This window comes from Papio anubis, chromosome 14 (assembly GCF_008728515.1).
Source record: "Papio anubis isolate 15944 chromosome 14, Panubis1.0, whole genome shotgun sequence".
Taxonomy (NCBI): domain Eukaryota; kingdom Metazoa; phylum Chordata; class Mammalia; order Primates; family Cercopithecidae; genus Papio; species Papio anubis.
Window position 1 is genome coordinate 88,400,311 of NC_044989.1, and position 23,601 is coordinate 88,423,911.

Consider the following 23,601-nt stretch of genomic DNA (forward strand, 5'->3'; position numbering starts at 1 on the left):
TAATATTGCGGGCATTGCATAGAAACCGCATTGGATAATACTCTTAGTACTAATTTCATAGAGAATAAAAAACAGAATTCGTATGACTTTATTTTTACTTGTATAAATTTAGGTGGCACAGGTGCAATTTTGCAACATAGCTATGTGGTGTAGTGGTGAAGTCTGGGCTTTTAGTGTATCTATCACCTGAATCATGTACATTGTATCCATTTAGTATTTTCTCATCACTCAACCTCCCCGACCCTTCCACCCATCTCAATCTCCAGTGTTTATCACACCACACTCTATGTCCATGTGTACACATTATTTAGCTCCCACTTATAAGTGAGAATATGTGACATTTGACCTTCTGTTTCTGAATTATCCACTTAAGATAATGGCCTCCAGTTCCAACCACATTGCTGCAAAAGACATGATTTCATTCTTTCTTTATAGCTGAATAGTATTTCATTGTGGTATGTACACACACACACACACACACACATCATGTTTTCTTTATCCAATCATCTGTTGATGGACACTTGGGTTCATTCCATATCTTTGCTATTGTGAATATGGCTGCGATAAACATGTGAGTGCAGATATCTTTTTTATATAATAATTTATTTCCCTTTGGGTAGATACGCAGTAGTGTTAATGCTGAATCACATGGTAGTTCTATTTTTAGTTCTTTGAGAAATCTCCGTAGGATTTTCCATAGAAGCTGTACTAATTTACATTCCCACTAATAGTGTATAAATATTTGCCTTTCTCTGCATCCTTGCCAACACGTTATTTTTTGATGTTTTATTAATAGCCATTCTGACTGCTATAAGATAATATCTCATTGTAGTTTTAACTTGCAATTCTCTAGTGATTAGTGATTTGAACATTTTGTTTTCTGTATGCTTCTTGGCCATTTGTATACTGTTTTAGTCTGTTCTTATGCCGCTAATAAAGACATACCCAAGATTGGGTAATTTATAAAGAAAAAGTGGTTTAATTGACTCAGTTCCACATGGCTTGGGAGTCCTCACAATCATGGCAGGAGGCAAAGGAGAAGCAAAGGCACATCTTACATGGAGGCAGGCAAGAGAGTGTGTGCAGGGGAACTCCGCTTTATAAAATCATCAGATCTCATAGGACTTATTCAGTATCATGAGAACAGCATGGGATAAACCTGCCCTCATGATTCAATTACCTCCCACCAGGTCCCTTCCATAATATGTCGGGATTATTAGAATTTAAGGTGAGATTTGGGTGAGGACACAGAGCCAAACCATATTATATACCTTCTTTTGAAAAATGTCTATTCGTGTCCTTTGCCCACTTTTTGGTGGGGTTATTTTGTTGTTGTTGTTCTTGAATTGTTTGAGTTCCTTATAAATTCTAGACATTAGTTCCCTGTAGAATGCATAGTTTGCAAATATTTTCACTCATTCTGCAGATTGTTCACTCTATTGATTATTTCTTTTGCTGTTCAGAAGCTTTCTAGTTAAATTAAGTCCTGTTTGTCTATTTTTGTTTTTGTGCCTGTGCTTTTGATATCTTAGTCCCGAATTCTTTGCCTAGATCAATTCCAGAAGCATTTTCCTTAGGTTTTCTTCTAGTGTTTTTGTAGTTACAGGTCTTATATGTAAGTCTTTAATCTGTCTTGAGTTAACTTTTGTATTTCGTGAGAGATAGAGGTCTAGTTCCATTCCTCTGCATATGGCAATTCAATTTCCCCAGTACTGTCTATGGAAAAGGATCCATATGACTATTTCTTGTATAAATGTTGAACGTGAATAGAGAGCATCAGATGGTAAAGCTGGTATGTGGCTTGGGGATCAGGTGGACTGTCCATCTGGTGGTCTCAGAGGGTGGCCTCCTAGGTATTCACCTTGATGAAGCTAGCAGAGCTGAGGGCACACTTTTATGCTTGTGTGCTCACGAACCCTTGGATGTAATTTCAGAGCTGGATAGATTCTACTATTGCAAACCAATATGTTGATGTATTCATCTGCACCTAGAAATCTAACCATCCTGTAAACTTGACGATGGCATCCTCTGGCCAGCATGTTTCTTCCTAGTTGGAGGCGTGGTATGTTCAATGGAGCATCAACTTAGATACGGAATTACAATCCTAACTCTGCATCTTATGAACTAGGTGTGACATTAGGTAAATTATTTAACTTTCCCCAAGCCTCAAATTTCTCATCGGAAATGTGGAAATAATAACATTTGTCATATAAACTTGCTGTGAGGAGTAAATAAAATAATGTTTATGAATTGCTTAGCATAATCCCTGGGCATGTAATTTCTTGGTAAGTACTAATTTTTGTTGGTTAGATTCAGTTACAGGGGAAGCAAATTTACAGATATGTGGTTCATGAGCAACAGGTTTCCTGGATTATTGTCTTACACATGGTAACCGGACTGATCTTTAAAAATCACAAACAAGAAACAAACCAAGTTATTCCACTGCTTAAACTCTCTGAAAATTTCTTATTGCACTTAGAAACTCATTGTCATGATCCCTAGACCAACATCTGTGGTTCTCACCCTTGGCTACTGTGCATAGAAACTCCTGGAGAACATTGAAAACTGCTGGTGCCCAAATTGATGCCTAGAGATTCTGAAGAGGCTGGTCCATGTGGGGACTGGGCGCTGCGACTTTTATGAGCTCTCTAGATGTTTCCAGTATGATCTTGCCTTGACCCCTCCCTCCTGTCTAACTGTGTTTCTTATTGGGCCTTCTCTCTTTCCCTGCTCCTATGACTGGAACCTCCCTTCTAATCTTTGAATGCACTGAGCTCTTCCTTCAGGACCTAAAGCCTCTTCATTACTGAGTCAGGTGCTACCACGCCTTCCATGTCAAGCTCACATTCCATCTTCATTATGACTCTGGCCTCTGGTCAGAACCTGGGGTGCTCTTTCCCTTCAGGAAGCTGGGGCTTAGAGGCTCGGGACTTCACCATCAGTCTTTTCTTCCTAGTTGTAGTTGGAATCTCGTGCATTTTCATGTACACATTACACCGTTTGCAGGGCCCATCTGGTCTTCACAGTGAAGAGAGAAGTATTAGCTGTTCAACAGTCATGTTGCTTGCTATTGGAGCCCCTGATATGTGGCCCAGACTATGGTGAGGTGAATGAGGCATTGCCTTGGTCATAAAATTTAAGGAGGTCCCCCAAACTCAATAGTCAAGATAAAGAATATTTTAATGCAATATTTAAGCAATCAAAATTAATGCAAAAAATCCATGATGAAAAAAAAATATCAGAATTTAAGTCATTTCCGGGTCTATTTAGTGAATAAAGAGATATCAATAGGGACTGCTTTATTTTACTGTATTTTATTTATTGAAAAATTTTTTTAAGATGGAAGTCTCACTCTGTTGCGCAGGCTGGAGTGCATTGGCACAATCTTGGCTCACTGCAACCTCCACCTCCTGGGTTCAAGCAATTCTCCTGCCTCAACCTCCCAAGTAGCTGGGATTACAAGTGCCTGCCACCACTCCTGGATAATTTTGTATTTTTAATAGGGACGTGGTTTCACCATGTTGGCCAGGCTGGTCTTGAACTCCTGACCTCAAGTGATCCACCCACCTTGGCCTCCCAAAGTCTTGGGATTACAGGTGTGAGCCAACACACCCAGCCAGGGACTGTTTTGTATTTGTGGCTGAGGGGGATTTGAGGGATAATTTGAGTCTCTTCTGCTTTCTGGGGTTGTTTCTCAAACTGCTTTATGGGGATTTCCAACGATGTAAATTTTGTGATGAAAATATTTTATAGTAAAGTACACATGGCCGTATTGCGGAAAGAAATGCCAAAATTTTATGAAATTTTAAAATAAATCAAGCTCAACTACTGGAGAAGCTGAGGTAGGAGGATCGCCTGAGCCTGGGGGTTGGAGGTTACAGTGAGCCGTGCATTCGAAAGCAGAACAGAATCAAATTATCCCTCGAATGCGCTACAGCCACAATATAAAACAGTCATTACTGATATCTCTTTATTCACTAGATAGATCCTGAATTGTCTCGCTCCGTCGCCCAGGCTAGAGTGCAGTGCGAGACCTTGTCTCTAAAACAAATAAATAAATAAATACAAAAACAAATACAAACAAAAACAAGCTCAAGACTTTGAAGAAATGGTACCCCAGAGCTTTGAGAATAGACTCCCGAGTTACACATATTTTCTTCTTTCTGCCACTAGGTGGAGGCAGTGGAGCGGGTTGAGAAGCACTGTCATATAGCTTGTAATTAAAGAACATCAGAGTGCCAGCGGAGTTGCTATAAAGTGCAGAGCAGCTACTCTCGTGCTGTATACTTGGTCGCGCATGAGAGAGAAGTGAATGGGAGGGAGGCTCGAAACTATGGGAAGAGCCCTAAGAATCAGGTCTGATGAACTTACATAATCGGCCTTGCACACAACTTTTCTGGCTGAACCTACACTTCCCATTAGTCACATGCAAATGTTGGAAGGAATGTCTTTGTGAGGTTCTTTCTAGCTTGTACAGTCTGAGCTATTTTAAAGGAGAAATGCTGACGAGCAATCGTCCTTGGAATTTGCAGTGCATAAACTTGACCAGCAGAGCGCAGCAGTGCCCACTCCTTTTAAGGAGTAACCTTCCAAATTTTCTACCGCCATGGCAGAGTTCTGATCCTACAAATGAGGCAGCGTTTGGACCACTTAATAACAACCAACCCTAAAAGTAAATTTTCTTTTTATTAAACGTTTTAATTTTACATTTGTAAACAGAAAAGAAATCCTTATTGTGTTGGCTCTGGGATACCACTTCCTTGGTTCAACTCCTTCTTCCCTGACCACTGTTTCTAAGTCTCCTGTGATGGTTTCTTCTCATCTCTTTGACCTCTGCTTGTTGGGTTACCTACGAGGGCCCAGTCTGCCTTCATTGATTTAACTCATTGCCTAGTAACCTCGACCTGTTTCCCAAATTTGCATCTTCAGCCCAGACTATTTCTCCGAACTCCAGAATCACATATATTCATCCACCTGTCCAAGGGATATTACCAGTTAGAGGTCTAGCAGGTATCTCAAATGTCTAATATGTTCAACTCTAAGCCCTGATTCCCACCTGCCTTCCCTGCCTCGGAAAATGTCCTTCCAAATTCTCTAGTTGCTCAGGTTCAAGCACTTGCAACCACCTTGATTTCGCATTTCTCCCATGCCTCACATCCGATATGTTAACAAATGCTATTTTTTCTGCCTTTGAAACATGACCAGAATCTGACACTTTTCACCACAGCTGCCACTGGGCCTCTTGACTGCTATTCAGAAAGGAGGTATGTTCTGGTTTGTAAAGATTATTAAAAGAGGTTAAATTGGGGCTTTTTTTTTTTGTATTTGTTTTGTAAGGTATCTCAAAGGCCGAGAATAATATAATAGATATTGTGTCCTCTAATGGAATGATTCATTTTCTCTCCTCCTCCACTGCCTTTCTGGGGATGGTGGAAATATTGGAGCATTTTCAGAATAAGAAACAATTTTATTGCTGTTCACCAGATGTCAGGAGGGTGTGGTGTGGTGGGCCTGTGAGTGGACCGTTTAACCCTAGAAGTTAGAAACTAGGGTCCCTGTGGAGTACAAAACCTAATAGGTCTTGGTGAGTAACAGAAGAGATAAAAGAGAGCTCAGTCCAGTCATAAATCCTTTGACCAGTTGCCATCTATTGCCATGAGAAATTCCCCAAGAAGGCACCCACCTCTTTTGCAGACAATTCTGTTTACTAGATTCTGGAGGATTCGTTATCGTCGTATGATAGAATTACCTTCTAGTTGGATGGTGCATTAGTCAGAATTCTTTTTGCAAGTAACGTAAGTCAGCTGTAACACATACAACTAGAAAAAGAATTAGAGAAAGAAAAGTAGTTATACTAATGTGAAAGAAAAAAATAAACCTCAGGACCCCAAAATCACTAAGCCAAAAAGGAAAGTCAAGTTGGGAACTGCATCAGGCAAACCTGCTTCACATTTTATTCCTAAATAAGATAGCTACAAAAATAAAAAGCTACATAGCTCCCTCACAATTTTCCCACAAGGAAATTCCTTGTGGACAAAGAAAGGACTGAACTCAAAGTCATCCCTCTGTTCACTTCAGACAAATGCATATGCATTGCTTCTTCTGCCCTATTGTTTCAATAAGCCGGACTAAAGCATAGATGAGTATTTCTCTACCCACCTTTCATATGTGAATTGTATATTCAGTGAAAGGCTGATCAGAGACTCAAAATAATGCAACCCCATCAGGAAGCCCCCTTCCCTGCCTCGAGTTGTCACACCTTTCCAGACCGAAGTGATGTACATCTTATACACAATGATTGATGTTTCTTGTCTCCCTAAAATGTATAACACCAAGCTGTGCCCCGACCATCTTGGGCACGTATAGTCAGGACCTCTGGAGACTTTATGATGGGCTTCACCTTAACCTTGGGAAAATACACTTTCTAAATTAATTGAGATCTCTCTCTGACACTTTGAGTTCGCACTAGGTTGCTCAGAAAGACACAGGGAAGGCTGTAGATCCAGGATGGGGCTATGCAGGTGGAAAATGTACCCTTGATCATGTCACTAAACTAGTCCAGGGATACACCCAAAACATGCTCAGCAGCGTGAGGCTGCAGCGTGCACTGGTGACATGATTGCTTATGGACTTGGTCTCATTGCTAATGTGAGTCATTTTCTTGATTACTTTTCTCAAATTTGGGTGAGGTGAATCTGTAGCTCCACAAGATGGTGTAACAGGGGGCAATGTGAAGCCATGTAACCTTATCAAACATCTTTTTAGAGTGTCCATTTTACTTGAATGTTTCATGGAAAAAAATTATATTGAAATTTACACACACATAAAAGGCACAAGTTGTAATATTTACTATGAGAAGAAAACATGATTTAAAAGATAAACTTCAAACTGCACAAATAGCAGCGGGGGAGACGAAGATAGTTATTCACTTCCCTCTGCAGCTTATTGTGAACCATGAGAAGCCCCATCTTAAAGCGTCTGATGAAATATACTGATTTATAATAGCAGATTTGTGCATATATCTTATTTTAGCCTTTTCTGCTAGACTTTGGGTTGGAGAAGTGATGTGAGAAGGTGGAAAGAGCACAAAATTAGGAGTCAAAAGGCCTGGTTTTAACCTCAGCTCTGCCAGAAACTAAATAAGTGACCCGGGTTAAGACATTTCTATCTGTGCCCTCTAAGATATTTCCTTACATCAAATAATGCAATAGATAATTTCTATGATTCTTTTTGGCTTTTAGTCTGTAAGTCATTGGAATGGAGACATTAGGCGAGCATTCTTCTTTGGAGCTACAGAACGTTAGTGTGATCACCAGAAGGCATAAGATCCTGTGGTGATATAGGAGTATAGGAAATGAACAAAACACAGTCTTCTCTTACTTACTTCTCTCACAGTCTTCTCTCACTTCTCTCTCTCTTCTGTCTTTTATGTATTTATATTATCCATAATAGAGTAGGTTATACCACTGCCCCAAATCTCATGGTCTAGCACCAACAAATGCTTATGTCTTGCTCTTGCTACATTCTTCACAAGGGCCATGCAGTCACTCAAGGATCCAGGCAGACAGAGGCTCTACCATCTTGTATTTGCACCATTTGGAGCACATGGCCTCTTAAGTTGCTTCTGTAGATAAAGGATAGACAGGAAAATTCCATATGCTCTTTTTCCTGCCTCAACCTGCAACGGATGTATGTTACTTCCATGCCTATATCATTGGCCATAACTGATTACATCTGTAAGGAGACTGGGACATATAGGTGAGCAAATGGAACATATAGAAAGTAATGAGTTATTTAATATCCCGAGCTGCCTTTGGAAAATGTTGCTGAGCAGGCATTGAAGAGTATCAATAAAATTTATTGAGAATTTGTTTATTATGATTGATTAACACAGGTAAAAGCCAGCATATTACTGATTAATATAGGTAAAACGCAGTTAAGAAATTGGGAATGCTTTCTCTTCTGCTATGATGCACAAGGTGTTTAACATTTATGCCCCTATGAAAATTACTAGGTAGTCCTAGTCATTAGATCATCTAGAAGTTTGTAGTTTTAGAGCTTCGAAGTTGACTTCTGTCTTTTCTATTCATAGAGTTACATATTCTGTGGTGATATTTTTGGCTCTTGATTTACATTGGATACTTTCACAACCCACTGCTCATGAAATTTGCTTTTGTACTTACTGATCGTTTTTGCATAGACCCCTCCAGGTCATGACCAGCTGTTCGGATTTTATAAACGGGACCTTTGCACTGTGAACTGAGCTACAACAGGCAGGCAGGGGCAGCAAGATGGTGTCACAGACCCAAGTCTTCATTTCCCTGTTGCTCTGGATCTCTGGTGAGGATTTCAAAAGTGCCACAGTCTTTTCAGAGTCATATCTGTGTAGAAATAAAAAAAAATTAAGATATGGTTGGAAATAATGACTATTTCCAATATGGATCCAATTATGTGCTGACTTATACTACTGCTAGAAAGCACATTTAAATGACATATTTCAATTATATATGAGAAAGCGTGTGTAAGTTTATGTATATTCATTGTCCATTACAGGTGCCTATGGGGACATTGTGATGACCCAGTCTCCTGACTCCCTGGCTGTGTCTCTGGGAGAGAGGGTCACCATCAACTGCAAGTCCAGCCAGAGTCTTTTATACAGCTCCAACAATAAGAACTACTTAGCCTGGTACCAGCAGAAACCAGGACAGACTCCTAAGCTGCTCATTTCCTGGGCATCTACCCGGGAATCCGGGGTCCCTAACCGATTTAGTGGCAGCGGGTCTGGGACAGATTTCACTCTCACCATCAGTGGCCTGCAGGCTGAAGATGTGGCAGTTTATTACTGTCAGCAGCATTATAGCTCTCCTCTCACAGTGCTTCAGCCTCGAACACAAACCTCCTCCCCATGCACTGGGCCAGTGGGTCTTCGCTGCAGCAGCTGCTTCCTCTGCACACAGCCCCAAACATGCGTGCTTCCTCTGTGTGTTGGGGAGGTCACTCTCTTGATTTAGTCCTTGGAGGGTTTGCAGGGCCCAGGATAAAATGAAGGGATTTGGCTTTTTCTGGATTTCTTTCTGTGGAAGGTTATTAAAGCAAAATGTAGTAAAGATCCCTTAGAGACATTGTCAGGAGTTTTCGTGTTTCAGGAACCTTCATGTTTCACATGGACACATCACGTGACCAAGCCAAATAGATTTATCTTTACTTTCTAGACCAGGGTTCACGGAGTTTTACACACTGACAGGTGAATTGTTTCTTCTGTGTGCTTCCTTGACTCTGGAAAGTTTCTACTTAGATTCCTAATTCTCTGGTTTTTTTTTTTTTTTTTTTAATCCGTCATCTGCAATCCTTCCCAATGTTAAACCTTGATCCTTCCTATTCATAGCCTCCCACATAGTGTCCCTCTGTAGCTTTTTCCTTCCAGAGACCCTGTTTTCCAACACAACCCATCTGGTCGATGTTGCTGAAAATTCTTATTCACTCTACCTCCTTTTGTTCTGCCCTTCCCACCCCCAGTTTCTTTCCATCATATTAATACTTTCATAGGCAATTTTCTAATTTTTGTTACTCTAGAAATAAGTGACAGCATTTTTCATTGCCTTTTACAACAGTTTGCCAACTTTCTTCTTATTTATTTATCATTTTTTAATTTTCAATTTTCATGGTACATAGTAGGTGTGTGTGTATATGTGTGTACACACACACACACACACATATGTGTGTATATATATAGTACCTGAGATATTTAGATACAGGCATGCAATGTGTAACAATCACATCATGGAGAATGGGGTCTCCAGCCCCTTAAGCATTTATCCTTTGTGTTACAAACAATCCAATTATACTCTTTTAGTTATTTAAAACTGTATAGTTAAGCTATTATTGACTAAAGTCACGCTGTTGTGCTAGCAAATAGTAGGACTTATTTATTCTTTCTAACTACTTTTTGTATCGATTAACTATCCCCACTTTCCCCCTACTCCCCACCCCCACCCACTACTCTTCTCAGCCTCTGGTCGCTATCTTTCTAGTCTCTATGTTCATGAATTCAATTGTTTTCATTTTTAGACTCTGCAAATACATGAGAATAAGTGATGTTTGTCTTCCTGCGCGTGGCTTATTTCACTTAACGTAATGATGTTAGTTCCATCCATATTGTTGCAAATGACAGGATCTCTTTCTATTTTATGGCTGAATAGTACTCCGTTGTGTTTATGTACTACATTTTCCTTTTCTGTTCATCTGTTGATGGACATTTAGGTTGCTTCCGAATCTTAGCTATTGTGAACAGTGCTGCAACAAATACGAGAGTGCAGATATCTCTTTGGTGTACTGATTTCATTTCTTTGGGGTATATACCCAGCAGTGGAATTGCTGAAGGACACAGTAGCTCTATTTTTAACTTTTTGAGGAACCTCCAAACTGTTCTCCATAGTGGATGTACTAATTTACATTCCCACCAACAGTGTACAAGGGTTCTTTTTCTCCACATTCTTACCAGCATTTGTTATCGCTTGTCTTTTGGATATAAGCCATTTTAACTGGGGCGAGATGATATCTCATTGTAGTTTTGATTTGCATTTCTCTAATGATCAATTATGCTGAGCACCTTTTAATATGCCTGCTTGTCATTTGTATGTCTCCTTTTTTTTTTTTTTTTTGAGACGGAGTCTCGCTCTGTCGCCCAAGCTGGAGTGCAGTGGCCGGATCTCGGCTCACTGCAAGCTCTGCCTCCTGAGTTCACGTCATTCTCCTGCCTCAGCCTCCTGAGTAGCTAGGACTACAGGCGCCCACCACCGCACCCGGCTAATTTTTTGTATTTTTTTGTATTTATTTATTTATTTATTTTTAGTAGAGACGGGGTTTCACTGTGGTTTCAATCTCCTGACCTTGTGATCCGCCCCCCTCGGCCTCCCAAAGTGCTGGGATTACAGGCGTGAGCCACCGCGCTGGGCCTGTATGTCTCCTTTTGAGAAACATCTATTCGAATCTTGTGCCTAATTTTGATTGGGTTATTAGACTTCTTCCTATAGAGTTGTTTTAGCTTCTTATATATGTATTATAGTTCTTAATCTCTTGTCAGATATATAGCTTGTAAACTTTTTCCCCTATTCTGTGGTTGGCTCTTCACTTTTTTGATTGCTTCCTTTGCTGTATAGAAGCTTTTAAACTTGATGTGATCCCATTTGTCCATTTTTGCTTTGATTGCCTGTGCTAGTGGGGTATTACTCACGAAATCTTTGCCCAGACTGATGTGGAGAGTTTCCCAAATGTTTTCTTGTAGTAGTTTCATAGTTTGAGGTCTTAGACTTGTCTTTAATCCATTTTGATTTGCTTTTTCTATATAGTGAGAGATCAAAGTCTAGTTTCATTCTCTTGCATATGGATAGCCAATTTTCCCAGCATTATTTATTGAAGAGACTCTTTTCCTAGTGTCAATTGATGACACTTTTGTTGGAAACGAATTCACTGCAGGTATGTGGATTTATTTCAGGGTTCTCTATTCCTTCCATTGGTCTATGTGTCTGTTTTTATACCAGTGCCACCCTGTTTTGATTACTATACCTCTATAGTATAATTTGAAGTCAGGTAATGCAATTCTTTCAGTTTTGTTCTTTTTGCTTAAGATAGCGTTGGCCATTGTGGGTCTTTTGAGGTTTAATATAAATTTAAGGATTGTTTTTTCTATTTCTGTGAGAAATGTCATTGGCGTTTTGATAGGGATTGCATTGAATCTCTAGATTGCTTTGCGTAGTATGGAAATTTTAACAATGCCGATTTTTCTAATCTATGAGCAAGAAGTATCTTTCCATTTTTGGTGTCTTCTTCAATTTCTTTCATCAGTATTTTATAGCTTTCATTATAAAGATCTTTCACTTGTTTGGTTAATTCTTATGTATTTAAGTGTGGCTATTGTAAATGGGATTATTTTTAATTTTTTTCAGAGTGTTCACTGTTGGCATATAGAAATATTATTGTTTTTTGTATGTTGATTTGTATACTTCAACTTTACTGAACTGGTTTTCAGTTATAATAGTTTTTCAGTGGGGTCCTTAGGTTTTTCAAAATAAAAGATCATATCATCAGCTAACAAGAATAATTTGACTTCTTCCATTCAATTTTTGATACCCTTTATTTCTTTCTCTTGTCTGATTGCTCTAGCTAGGACTTCCAGTACAATGCTGAATAAGAGTAGTGAAAGTGGGCATCCTTGCCGTTTTCCAGATCTCTCAGGAAAAGCTTTCACTTTTCCCCCATTCAGTATGATACTGAGTGTCTGTTATATACAGTTTTTATTGTGTTAAGATATGTTTCTTCTACAACCAGTTTATTAAGTGGTTTTTATTTATTTATTTATCTTTTTTTTTTTTTTGAGACGGAGTCTCGCTCTGTCGCCTAGGCTGGACTGCAGTGGCACAATGTGGGCTCACTGCAAGCTCTGCCTCCTGGGTTCACGCCATTCTCTGGCCTCAGCCTCCCGAGTAGCTGGGACTACAGGTGCCCGCCACCACGCCGGGCTAATTTTTTGTATTTTTAGTAGAGACGGGGTTTCACCGTGTTAGCCAGGATGGTCTCGATCTCCTGATCTCGTGATCCACCCGCCTTGGCCTCCCAAAGTGCTGGGATTACAGGCGTGAGTCACCGCGCGGCCATTTGTTTGTTTTTTACACACCACTTCTATTGGCTATTCCTAGCTCCAAGAGGATCTGTGTTGATGTTGTTATTGTTTTCTAATACGGAAAAAGAGGACAACTGAGGTTAGGAGACAAGCAGCCACCTGTGCACAGGGTCAGACATAAAGTCAAATGATCACTGATGCAGCTCTGGTGATCAGCCTCTCTGAAAAATCACCAAACTTAACCCCAAATCCTAAGGACTCCATACCTAAAACCCCCTAAAATGAGATCAGTGAAAATGAGCAGGGTGCAAAATTGGGACCTATGAAAATGTATCTAGTAGGATCATGATCAGTCAAGCAAATGGGTTTAACTTGGGTTTCCTGGACTTGGTTTTCTTTCATCATCATCATCATCATCATCATCATTATCATTATTATTATACTTTAAGTTCTGGGATACATGTGCAGAACATGCAGGTTTTTTACACAGGTATATACGTGCTATGATGGTTTGCTGCACCCATCAACCCATCATCTACATTAGGTATTTCTCCTAATACTATCCCTCCCCTAGCCCCCGATCCCCGACAGGCCCTGATATGTGATGTTCTCCTCCCTGTGTCCATGTGTTTTCATTGTTCAACTCCCACTTATAAGTGAGAATATGCGGTATTTGGTTTTCTGTTCCTGTGTTAGTTTGCTGAGAATTATGGTTTCCAGCTTCATCCATGTCCCTGCAAAGGACATGAACTCGTCCTTTTTTATGGCTGTATAGTATTCCATGGTATATATGAGCCACATTTTCTTTATCCAGTCTATCATTGATAGGCATTTGGGTTGGTTTCAAGTCTTTGCTACTGTGAATAGTGCTGCAATAAACATACCTGTGCATGTGTCTTTATAGTAGAATGATTTATAATTCTTTGGGTATATATCCAGTAATGGGATTGCTGGGTGAAATGGTATTTCTGGTTCTAGATCCTTGAGGAATTGCCACACTGTCTTCCACAACTGTTGAACTAATTTACACATACCAAAACAGATATATAGACCAATGGAACAAAACAGAGGCCTCAGAATTAATTCCATACATCTACAACCATCTGATCTTTGACAAACCTGACAAAACAAGCAACAGAGAAAGGATTCTCTATTTAATAAATGGTGTTGGGAAAACTGGCTAGCCATATGCAGAAAACCGAAACTGGATTCCTTCCTTACACCTTATACAAAAATTAACTCAAAATGGATTGAAGACTTAAATGTAAGACCTGAAACCATAAAAACCCTAGAAGAAAATGTAGGCAATACCATTCAGGACATAGGCATGAGCAAAGGCTTCTTTAGCATTTCTTTAATAGAGTAGCACTGACAAGTATCTATCGGTTTTTTTTCCAACTGTATTTCCTTCTGCTCTATTATTTTTTCTCTCTCTGTGACTTCAAATATTTGTAAATTAATTATTGAGAAAATAATAATAGTAATAATAATACTTATTATTCTTTGAGACAGAGTCTCACTCAGTTTCCTAGGCTGGAGTGCAGTGGTGCAATCTCCGTTCACTGAAACTTCTGCCTCATGAGTTCAAGCAATTCTCCCATCTCAGCCTCCTGAGTAGCTGGGGCTACAGGTGTACACCACCAAGCCTGGCTAATTTTTGTATTTTTAGTAGAGGCAGAGGTTTACCATGTTGGCCAGACTGGTCTCAAACTCCCGACCTCAAGTGATCCGCCCACCTTGGCCTCCCAAAGTGCTAGGATTACACACATGAGCCACCGCACCCAGCTGAGATAATGATTTTTTAATCAAATAATTACGTTTTCTTTCTGTTCTCCATATATTGATGTATGATATATATTGTCATTGAAATTTTGATTGTACTCACCATGGGATATCTTACTTTGGGATAGGCAGCATCTCAAATACAATTTATTTCCTTTGGCAGAAGGAGGATTATTTTGTTGTGAATTCAAACCTTCATTAACTTTAGTGTAACACTATGCCATAAGTGACGTGTCCTGTTGTTAAATCACAAATAGTATTAGGACTGAGAGGCTTAGGCAGGAGAATGGCTTGAGCTCATGGGTTTGAGGCCAGTTTGAGTGACAAAGCGAGACCCCTTGTGGAAAAAAAAGAGAAACTTTTAAATGCAGTGTATTTAAAACATATATTTCTAGACATTTATTACCGGTATAAGAAAATCGTATTTATTATCTAATATTATAAACGGACATGATCACTATCATTTCTTTAGTTTTTAAAAGTTTTCAGCATTTGTGTGATTATGTCATATGTATTTATCGATTGACATAGACCTTAATGTCTTATAATACAGAAGTGGACATCTGTATATTATAATTTAATTAAAAAATGAAAGAACTTCCACTTAGAATACCACTATAGCTGTTGGTATAAATGCAGAAATAAACAAAAAGTTAACTAAAAATTCATGTGTATGATGACATCGGAGAGCTACAGAAGACAAGAAGATCAGATGAACTAAAATTCTAGAGAAGAAAGAGACCTCTGTAGGTGAGGTAAATCTGAGCTCTCATTTAGGTTTGTGTGTGTGTGTGTGTGTGTGTGCGCGCGCGTGTGGTTTCCACGGAATTTATTTAATCAGAATAGCAGAAGTTTCTAGAAAAACATATTTAAAAAAAATTTTTATATTATTTATTGTAATCTGTTGACATACACGTGTTTATTATTTTGTGTGACTTTTTGTTTTTTTAATTTTTGTAAGGTCAATAGTGATCCTTCTTTTATTCCTAATTTTAGTACTTTGAGTTTTCCCTTCCCTCCTCTTTTTACATTTTTATATAAGTAGAGCTTAAACTTTGTCATTTAAAAAGTTTTCCTTTTTTTTTTTTTTTACTTTTTTTTTTATTATTATATTTTAAGTTCTAGGGTACATGTGCATAACGGCCACGGACTGCAGATGATTCTAAGTTTTGAGTAAAAGAGTGGCTGGGGGAAACAATTTTACACTTTATTGTGTGTCTGGTTACATATATGATAAAACTAAAAGCCACGTAATGGAATAAAACATTGCTTTATATATTAGTAGATACCTAAATGCAATATGGTCTTAAAAATGAAATCACATGTATATAGTTGTATTTCTAAGTATATTAGTGCCTCCTCATCCAAAAATCCTCTTTCTGTGGTTTCAGTTACCTATAGTCTACCACAGCCTAAAACACATGAGTACTGTACAAGAAGATATTTTGAGAGCAAGAGAGACCGACCAAATTCACAAAACTTTTATTACAGTATGTTGTTAACATTGTTCTATTTTATTATTGTTATTAATCTCTTGCTATGCCTAATTTACAAATTACACTTTATTATAGGTATGTATATTTAGGAAAAACAGTGTATAAAGGGTTTGGCATTATCTGAGGTTTCAGGAGTCCACTGGGTGTCTTGGAACCCATCCCCTGAGGATAAGGGGGAACTACTCTACCCAAAACTGAAGCTATACAACAATGAAAAATATTGAGAAGACAAATCCAAGTATAAGTGAAGACATTTCTTTGAATTCCCAGGTTTCATCAAGCATAAAAACTGCCAATCTTGTTGTCCTTTTCTTGTATGTTATTTTGTATCCACATTCTCTGAATCTGATTGGATCCCTGTATTTTATTTTATTTTCTGTGTGACATTCCCCATATATAGATATACATATACATATATATACACACACATATGTATGTCATTGGTTTCTGCTTTGGGGGTTGAACGTCCTTCTGGGTGTCCATTTTTAGCCCCTGCACGGCACAGGGATGCAGAAATAAACACGAACTTCTAGGGTTTTCCTACATTATCCTCCTCTTTATGTGTCAGAGTCTTTCCCACAGCACAGGTCCTTGTTCTCACTCTGCGCTTCTAAACAGAACCCAGCTTGTTGCTATCTCACTTAGTTCTGCAGTGAAGTTTGCTGAAGTTGAGTGTTGACAGGGTTTCTGGGTTGGCCCAGGCAGAGGTACACTACTGGGAGGAGAATCCAGCTGAGTTTGGCAGTTGCTTGGAGCTGCCTTAATAGATGGTCAGGAGCTGAACTCATAATACCGGGCTGGATTTCTCCTTGGTATATTTGCTGTGGTCTCCGGTGAGAAAGGCAGCTGAGAGGGTGTGCCTGAAAGACAGTGTGAAACTTCTCACAGTTTCATGGGGCTTCCTATCTCTAATGCTGCACTAATTGTCCCTTATGTGTTCTTCGACATGGCCCTTGGCTCCCACCACTGAATCTCCTACTGACCTTCCCAGACCCAGTTCTGCCTTTTGGTCAACATAATCTACTTCCTGACTACATGGTCTGTCCTGGATGATGTTCTCTCTCAGATCATTTTCAGGTGTATCATAAAGGTAGATTCAACCTTTGGCAGCTCACCTATACTCTACTGTGTTAAACAAGAATGTGTGATATGACCTGAGGTGCATTTGGACTGGAACTTTACTAACCATTGAATCTCTGAGACTGAGAGCCCTGTGTGATGCTCCACTTTCCCATGAGCTTGCAGTGGCTCAGGGCACAGTCTTGAGTGCCAGGAAGGCATTCCTTCAACTCTGTGATTCTTCCTAAGAAATACCTCAGAACTCACACCTGGATTTATATCCCAACCCTCACCCACCAGCATCAACATCCAACTTAGGAGTCACAGAGCTGGGTCTTGAGCCCACAGTTGACCTCTACCATGTGCCCTGTATCTTCTTATTTACTGTCTTCTGTCCAAAGCCAGATGTGTGTGTGTGTGTGTGTGTGTGTGTTTTGGGAGGGAGGGATATTAGCTTTTCTATAATCTTGTATTGAGCATATATTTTTATGAATTCTAATTCTTCCAGACTTGGTGTTTTACTTTTAAAATGCAGCTTGCAATTGAAAAATTTTTTTATTCCAAGTCTGTGACTGAGACTGTTCAAAGACTCTTTGGCACTAGGCCTTTGTGTTTGAAGAGATTTACAAACTCTATCCAGCAGCTCAAAATAAAAAATATAAATAGTTTTCCTTTGCTACTCCCTTGAAGAGAGTAGTATAAAATCCTGTGCCTGCCCCTGCACTGTAGAAGGACTTGTGCTAAAAGAAAGTGGAAAGGGAGAAGTGGGGTAAATGAAGTGGGAGTGGAAAGTGGGAGGTGGGAGAGGAAAAGTGTCTTATGTCACCAGATGTTATCATGCGTCGTGCACATTAGCACCTGCTTAACCAAACAAAACAAACAAAAAAGGTCTCAGTTTTGCGTTGTCATGAATAAGCTGCAATTCTGTGACTCTCAGGCTGAATGAATTTAACTGATGAATGTACACAAGGCAGGGAGGAGGAGTATGAGCTTTTACTAGGCTTTCTCCTCTATCACTTCTGGTTACTTGAATGCCTCCATTCTGCTCCTGGTACTACCATGCCAAAGAGCTGCAGCTGAGGAGGTTGAATGAATGGTCCTTAAGTTGAAGCTGAGGCATGCATGCACCCTAGCCCTCATGGGTAAACTCTTTCCCTAAGCCCTTTGACATCTTTCCCTTATATAGACTCAGAGATTCTGTTGAGTTACTCCCCGGAGAAGCAGCATATGTGGGGAGCTGAGCCACTCCAATAGGGAAGCTTAGGTTCGGAACTGTATCACTGTGTGAAGAGATTGTGTACCTTGCAAGCAGTGATAAATCCCAACATCCTCAACCTCCACTCTGCTGACTTTCAGTGTGAAGTCTGTGCCTAACTCACTGCCACTGAACCTGTCTGGGAGCCAGAACTGGTTGGAAACACCATAGATCAGGAGCTGTGGAAACTAGCCTGGCTTCTGCAGGTACCAGTGCAAATAGGTGTATTCATCACTATGCAGGAGGCTCTAACTAGACCTGCAGGAGATGGAGGCCGGCTCTCCAGGGGTGACGGGCAAGGAGAGTGGAATCTGGGTCATCACAATAACCCTAATGAATCCTGAAATATTGAGAGAAAAGTACAAGGTTATGTACAAATATGTGTTATTTTCATAATTTCATAATTTTTTGTGAATCATTTCAGGCTATATCATTTTTGTGTGATTGTGATTTGGTTTACATCTCTAAATACCTAATTTTTAAGAACGGATATTTACAAGACACACACGAACTTCTAGGGTTTTCCTACATTATCCTCCTCTTTGTGTGTTAGTCTTTCCCACAGCACAGGTCCTTATTCCTTCTGGATTATTCCACACATTCACATATCTAAACATCACATGCCCCATCCTGGAGGACAGTACATGCACATCTGACACGTGCACATAACACATACAGGAGGCAGTGGGCCCCCCAGAGCTCACCCTCCTACCCCGTTCTCCTTCCTCGTCTCCTTCTTTCCTTACCAGGGACCCAGAGCATCGACAGCCCCAGGAGCTGAGCAGGGAGCCTCATTGTGAGAAGATGAACTGAGGAGTCCTGATCAGTCAAGGCAAGGTTAGAGCTGAGCTTTTATCTCAGACTCACAAGGGAAAGTCCTCCCTAGGGGACAGTATGTAAATCCCCTGGTGGGTGCAGCAGTGTGGAAAGAGCCAAGGGGAGGGTGGAGGTCCTCTTTTTTGAGCAAAATGACATCAAGTATTTTCTGTCTTTGGAAGAAAGTACATAGAGATTTAAGTCCATGCCCCCTGCAGCAGGGGTCCGAGGGATCCCACTGTGAAAGTCTAGATTTACAGTGAGGACACAGTGCATGTGGTCCTGCCCCTCTAAGAAAGCATCACAGATCTGACAATGTAGAGATGTTTGTTTAGGTCAGTCTTTGGGATTGCCACCTTGTTTGGCTCCTTTCTAAGCTAGTCTGAAGACGGAAACAGCTTCCAACCTGTCTAGTACTGATCTTCACATTTTTTTCCTAATAACAATATGGAGTTGAACTAGTTCAAGAGTTGTCTGGTATCTGCTATTACCAGATAAACTGTTTAAGAATGTTAGGAACGAGTGTTAGAAATGGTCTTTTCCTAAACATAGTGAATTAAACTTCATGACAGCACTCAAGTCAAGAAAACTTGGCAGGGAAAAATACATCTGCCTCTTTAAGCTAGAGAGTGAATAACTTTGTTTAAGGTAGAGGTAACAGGGAAAGGATTTCAGGCCTTAGATAGTGAATATGAAATTTCTTGTAATTAGTTGTTATAAACTGGTGGATATTCTATTCTCTCTGTGTGTATATATTTGTAAAATATATATGTAAAATCTTTCTATATAGAGATTATATAGCATATATGTGTATATGTATATATATAATTCATATATGTGTGTATATATGTATATACATCTATACCAGATTAATCAAAAGGTTTCTTAAGGAGGTAATTCTCATTAATCAAAAGATTTCTTAAGGAAAGAATTCTCCCGGGACAGTAGGACAGAATGAACAAGGGATTATTTTATATATTCTTTATGATGGTAACAGAAAATTATTCCCATACCTTTTCTTTCTTGTCATATAGTTGGATAGTCACAGTTGTGAGTTCACAGTTGAAAAGGAGATTTCATATGTTAGAACAACAGAAATTGAATCAATTCTTTTAATGTCTTTCCTTGGACTGTCATCTAGGATGGTCACTATGGAAGAGGGGCCTAGGTCAGAACGGTCAAGGCATTAACTTCAGACTCCTTCCCTCCAAAAATGTGAGACCAAAACTTTGTGTTGTTTTTGGTCACCAAGCTTGTGATCCTTTGTTACAACAGCTCTAGGAAAGGTATACACCCGCCATCCAATACAGAAACTTGTCTGGGGGAAATTGAGAAAGAATTCTATGGAGTTTTTTTTTTTTTTAATCTGTTTTACTACTATTCTATTAAATAGTAGTAAATTCAATTCAGCCTGAAAAAGCTACTTTTACACAGTATTTATAGATGCTTGAATTTAAGAGAATGTTGCTAGTTTTTGTGAAATTAATATAATACCCTTGAAGTCCCCAGTTCTGATTGATGGTTTTATTTCATGACTTGTTGCCTTGAAATATACAGAAAATATAAATGTTATAGAATTGTCTTCTTAGAAAAGTGCTTTGAAATTTTTCTATATTTTCTGTAGATAAAAAGTCTGATAGTCTTATTTTTAAAGAAGAACCTCTGTCTACTATTCGTTAAGAAACCATGCTGTGAGCCAGACAACAAAACTGTCCAGCTGCCATCGTCAACCAAGTGACAAAGGACTAATACAGGTTAGTTTTATTGTAGTTTCGTCTTGTTGAGAGAATCTGTTATTTTGGAGTCCGTAAAACTGGAAGCCACTGTGTGATTTTTATCACCTGGGAAGACTGACTTGTTGGTGGAGTCAGTGTTTGTGGGGTGGAGAAAGTGATATGGTTTCACATCCTGTAGATTTTGAGCTAAAGACTTTGTCAACCCAAACACCTCACACGCATAGTGATTTGGACAAACTTGGAAACATTCAGTAGCCTGTTCACTATCTGGTTCCCAATGGAGGTTCTTTCTGATTAAATGTGAGAGTTTGTTATTGCATGAAAAGTGACATCATTCCAGCCAGCTGAAGTAGCTTTCTTATCTGCAGATTAGTTGGAGTGGAATCCTAAGTCCAGAGGCACCTGTGATGGAGGTTAGTCACTTTCTCTAAGTAACTGTAATTTGCAACCCACCACTAGAGAATAAATACACAGATTGGGCCAGGTGCGGTGGCTCACGCCTGTAATCCCAGCACTTTGGGAGGCTGAGGTGGATGGACCACGAGGTCAGGAGATCGAGACCATCCTGGCTAACACAGTGAAACCTCGTCTCTACTAAAAAATACACACACACACACACACACACAAAGCTGGGCGTGGTGGCGGGTGCCTGTAGTCTCAGCTACTCGGGAGGTTGAAGCCGGAGAATGGCATGACCCCGGGAGGTGGAGCTTGCAGTGAGCCAAGATCGTGCCACTGCCCTCCGGCCTGGGCGACAGAGCGAGATTCCGTCTCAAAAAAACAAAGCAAAACAAAACAAAAAACCAACCAACCAAACAAACAAAAAAATAAAAAAGAATAAATACACAGATTAATATCCTAGTTAACAGAGAGCTCAGGAAAAGCTCAGTGAATGTGTTTATTCTCTGAGTGTATACGTCCTCTCTAAACAACATGAGAAGCAGGTATGTTCACTTTCCTGACTTTTCTGGATCCTCGAGACTTTGCCCTCCATCGGCCGAATCAGAGTGAGTAATAGTAAATAAAATGAAAGGAAATGACTTTCGAGCTCATAGGAACAGTCACAAAGTAAAATTATAAAATCTAACAAAAATCTGGAGAATATGATAACTTGTTAGAAACTTACTTGGGCAGATCTTACTCATCTTTAGTGTCCTCGTATCCAGAAATTAGGAACCTCCTCAGCCCAGACAGTTGGACTATGTCATATTATGGTATCCTAGCAGATGTAGGTAAAATTGGAAACAGATTATAAGAATTCATTTACATATTCTATATGAGAAAAGTTTCCCTAAATTATCCATTTATGGAAAAATAAAAGGGGAAACATGCTGTTATATGGATAAATTAAAACTCATGTTTGGTGGTCAATAATGTTCTGGCTGAATGCTAAAGTTTTAAGATAAGTTAAATAATTTTATTTGGATCCAAACTAGCCTTAAATGTCAATTAAATCCAGTTGGTTGAAGAGATTCTTGTTTTCCCTTTTTCGCTTGTTGTGCTTTGCACATAATGGTAAGTTAGTTACTTACTTCCGTAAATTTGCTTTCATGATCCCAAATATGAAATCTAGGCAGACTTTGCTCTTTGTTATTTCTGTTGTTTCTCCTTCATGCTCCAATTGTTGTATTGTGCCTCAAAATGAAGAATTTCTGACTTCGTGGTCTATTGGCCCTTAGAAAATTATTTGTAAAGTTTCTTGAAAATTTAACATGGTCGTGCCTCCTCCAGAGGACATTTCATTTGGATGCCACACCAGAAAAGTTATCTTAAAGCAATTTCAAGACTGGAGAGCTCTAGACCCTTCTTGGACATGCATTCTTGGAGTGAAAATCCTTGGAAGTGTTGATCTGCAGCCATTACTTTCTAAGGAAATCGTGTTTGGTTTTTTCTCTCCATTTCCCAATTAACCTGGAACCCTCTTTTCAGTTTCTAGCAGTTGTGGAAAGCAGACTTTCCAGTTTCTCTTTGGTTCACTCTTACTTTAAGATTAGAGCCCCTCTTGCCCCTAGCTTAAATTAGGGTAGCACAAGATTTTCCACATGAGTGAATTCTGGGCCTGTGTTCTGTTGCTCTGGCCCAGACATAGCCCTGAAGCCAGATCAGATTTTTGATCTGAGTAAGGTTGCCTATCGTTTCTGCAAACTCAACCTATTTAAATATATTTCTGACTTAAAACCAAGGGTCTTCACTAGATCATTTAGTGGTGTGTAGTAAGCTTCTGAATTTATCTTAGAGTTTCTCAAATTATTTAACTGATCTGGATTCAGGGCTATGTCTCAAATTATTTAACTGATCTTAAAACTTTAGCATTCAGCCAGAAACATTATTGACAACCAAATACGTCTTTAATTTCTCCATATAATCAATATGCTTTCCCCTTTTATTTTTCCTTAGCACCATTTGCATTGTACCCTCAGGATACAAGTGGCTTTAGAGATGAGACATTTTTTTGGATTCCGTTATTCCATTCCATTCTTTCCTTTCTGTCCCTTTTCCCTTCCACTTCCTTCCTTCCTTCCTTCCTTCCTTCCTTCCTTCCTTCCTTCCTTCCCTTCCTTCCTTCCTTCCTTCCTTCCTTCCTTCCTTCCTCCCTCCCTCCCTCCCTCCCTCCTTCCCTCCTCTTCCTCCCTTCCTTCCTTTGTTGTTTTGTTTTCTTCTTAGCATGTTTTGTTATTTCACTAGAATTGTTGATCTGAGGAAGGTAGTGTATTCTTTTTGGAAACTCAACCTATTTAAATATACTCCTGATTTAAGACTAAAGGTCTTCATTAGATTACTTAGTGGTGTGTACTAAGCTTCTAAATTTATCATAGTTTCTAAGTTGAATTTTGTGTC

At 39.4% G+C, this 23,601-nt stretch overlaps 2 gene segments (V, D, J or C); one reads left to right on the plus strand and one right to left on the minus strand.

Annotated features, from left to right (window-relative positions):
• The window catches only part of LOC103877257, an 856,781-nt gene that overhangs the window by 19,004 nt on the left and 814,176 nt on the right, over positions 1-23,601 (minus strand).
• Positions 8,065-9,116, plus strand: LOC101008902. The segment is given in 2 exon segments: positions 8,065-8,340; positions 8,554-9,116. Coding segments are annotated over 2 exon segments (507 nt in total).